Source organism: Camelina sativa, chromosome 2 (assembly GCF_000633955.1).
Source record: "Camelina sativa cultivar DH55 chromosome 2, Cs, whole genome shotgun sequence".
In the NCBI taxonomy this organism is placed as follows: domain Eukaryota; kingdom Viridiplantae; phylum Streptophyta; class Magnoliopsida; order Brassicales; family Brassicaceae; genus Camelina; species Camelina sativa.
Genome location: NC_025686.1, coordinates 9,634,581 through 9,637,134, shown reverse-complemented (window position 1 = coordinate 9,637,134; position 2,554 = coordinate 9,634,581). Strand labels below are relative to the sequence as shown.

Below are 2,554 nucleotides of genomic sequence, written 5' to 3'. Positions count from 1 at the left end.
GAGGCATGTCCGTATCCACTTTTCTAGGTCCACCAGAATTTTAATCTTGGACTCTAATACCATGTTAAATTTGGGCTTATATTGGGCTTCTAACTAAAAACCAATTAGCAATTAGTAGATTGACCCTAACCATTTATATATTAATGATAGTCTCTTCAAACTTCATATGTGGGACTTGGATTGTATTCCAACAATGTTCACAGAAAACTGAAAACTAAAACTCTTTTAAAACAAGCCCATAGCTCACTTTCAAGGAAAATTTTCATAATGGGTGTCTTGGGCCCTCTCTTCCTTTAAACTTAATATCAAAACTTAAGGTATTTCAAGCTCATTATATGGTTATTTCTCCTAAGGCCTTAGATTGTTACGTTACTGTATCTTGAAGAAATTGTAATCAGAGCCTTGGAAAATCACACTACAAGTCACATAAACTTTGCTTTATCTTTACAGTGTCATGCTTCTGCTTTAAGCTTGACTTTACATTAAATTGACATGAAGAGAAGTTACCTTTCTCTCTAAGATTTGCCAAACAAAAAACAACGGATCAAAAAACACATTTCCTAGAAATGTCGACAAAATGATAATTACACGAAAATGTTATTTTGCTGATATTCACATAAACAAAACAGAGTATTTACATGGTAACTTTATACCAACTGTACAGTGTTGCAGCCCTATCACGCGGGGAATCTCAGCTACATCGAAAACCTTGGATACACACAACTCACTCACACTCCTTTACCACAACCGAGGAAACTCAAAGATGGGATCTTCTGTACAAGTGTTTCCGCTACTTGAACAGCCGAAGGTCTTAGAGATGGTGGACTACCGATACAGTCCGCAGCCACACTCAACATTGTCTTTAACTCATCGATATCAACACTGTCCCTTGACAACCTCGGGTCCAAGAACTGTCTCACCTTGTCCTCAGCAATGTCTACACTCGAATCAAGAACCTCACGGATCAATGGAGCGGCTATATGCACTAGCATCTCACCTCTCTCAGCCGAAAACGCTTCTTTCCCTGAAACCAACTCAAGAACTACAACACCAAACCCATACATATCCATCTTCTTTGAAGCAATCCCGGTTTTCAAGTAGTAAGGGTCAGTATAACCTGGTGATCCAACCATTCTCACTTGTCTGGACCTAGTTGACATCGTAGGAGGCTGAACCATCGAAGAGAATCCAACTTTAGCTGATCCAAAATCGCAAAGCTTACAGTCGAAGTTTTTGTCTAAGAGCACATTGGATGATTTGATGTCCCCGTGCACAATCTGCGGGGTACATTCTTCGTGAATGTGTACAATAGCTTGAACTAGCTGAAACGCAATGGCGGTACGGTTCCTCCATGGCAAGACTTGCTTGCTGCTGCTATGTAACTTCTCTTGTAGATTCCCTTGAGGAAGATACTCAAGAAGAAGAGCACCAGTTTCCTCTGAAACACAAAGACGAAGAGCATCAATTCATATGCAACTACATCAAAGTATCAAACCCACTTGCTAAAACAAATAAAGATTGAGACTTTGATTCTAAGAAAGACATAATCACTAGTGAATTTGATGTAAAGCTCCAAACTTTGCAAGGCTCATATCTATGAGATTATTAGAAGTAGTACCTGAATCATCAAAATAGCCGAGAAGCTTGACAATGTTAGGATGTTGAAGACGGAGCAAGATATCAAGCTCGAGTCTAAAGACTTGATAGAGACGGTGGCTACTAACGTGAACCTTGAGAGCCGCTTTGTCAGAGCCAGAAAAGCGAGCCATGTAGATACTGCTATAGCCACCAGAACCAATCAATCTAGAGAAATTAGAAGTGAGGGTTTCTACATCATCCCAGCTGCTGTAACAAGTCACACCAGATCCTTTGCTTGTGGGTTTTTCGGTGGTCGTCGTGGTTACATCAAATCGAACACAGTTCAAGAAACAAGCCATTAAAAGAACAGAGTAGAAGAGAGCAGAACAGAGTAAAACAGAGCAGAACAGAGAAAGATCGAGTCTTTATTTTGCTTTTAGGGTTTAGACTAGTAGAAGAAGATGGGTTTGGTTAAGGGGGTTGTAAATTGTTACTACAGACAGAGGAAGAACAAGGGGATCTAAGAAACTTATGGATTTGGAGACAATGAGATTGTTGGAATTTGTAAAGAAAGAAGAAGGAAAAGGTGTGGACTTTGGGATTGGGAGGGAGGCAGAGTTTGACCGATTAAAATTAATAAGTCTGCCATTTTCGATGTTGAATGAAACCTTCCTGTGAAGTAGCTAACCTCTCTGACGTTCTAACTACTACTCTTCTTTCAACTTTTGTTTCATTACTTTTTGGGGTTAAGCAAAACATTTAGCACATTTTTCTTTTCCTTTTTGGACATTTGTTATTAGAATAGTGGAATATATAGTTAAGTATTAAAGGACAAAAGCATTTGCCCAAAGGAAAAAAAAAACAAATAAAAAAAGGACAAAAGCCAATTTAACGATTATGTGGTTAGGTCTTGTCTTTCATAAGTATATGACATCTTTATAAATTTTTTTTACTGTAGTCAATCTTAGTAAATATC

General features: G+C 38.4%; 1 protein-coding gene across 1 annotated transcript; it reads right to left on the bottom strand.

Annotated features, from left to right (window-relative positions):
* LOC104720937 (probable receptor-like protein kinase At4g10390) lies at positions 438–2,333 on the bottom strand. The gene is made up of 2 exons (XM_010438835.1): positions 1,619–2,333; positions 438–1,438 (listed from the first exon to the last, which is right to left on the bottom strand). The coding sequence occupies exons 1-2, from the start codon at positions 1,935–1,937 to the stop codon at positions 729–731; spliced, it is 1,029 nt and encodes a 342-aa protein (XP_010437137.1). The 5' UTR covers positions 1,938–2,333; the 3' UTR covers positions 438–728.

Bases quoted from the DNA above. Each gene is read 5' to 3' on its own strand.
- LOC104720937 (XM_010438835.1), bottom strand. From the start codon at position 1,937: ATGGCTTGTTTCTTGAACTGTGTTCGATTTGATGTAACCACGACGACC. The intron at 1,439-1,618 runs GTACTACTTCTA...TTTGTGTTTCAG, and splicing joins CGGCTATTTTGATGATTCAG to AGGAAACTGGTGCTCTTCTT.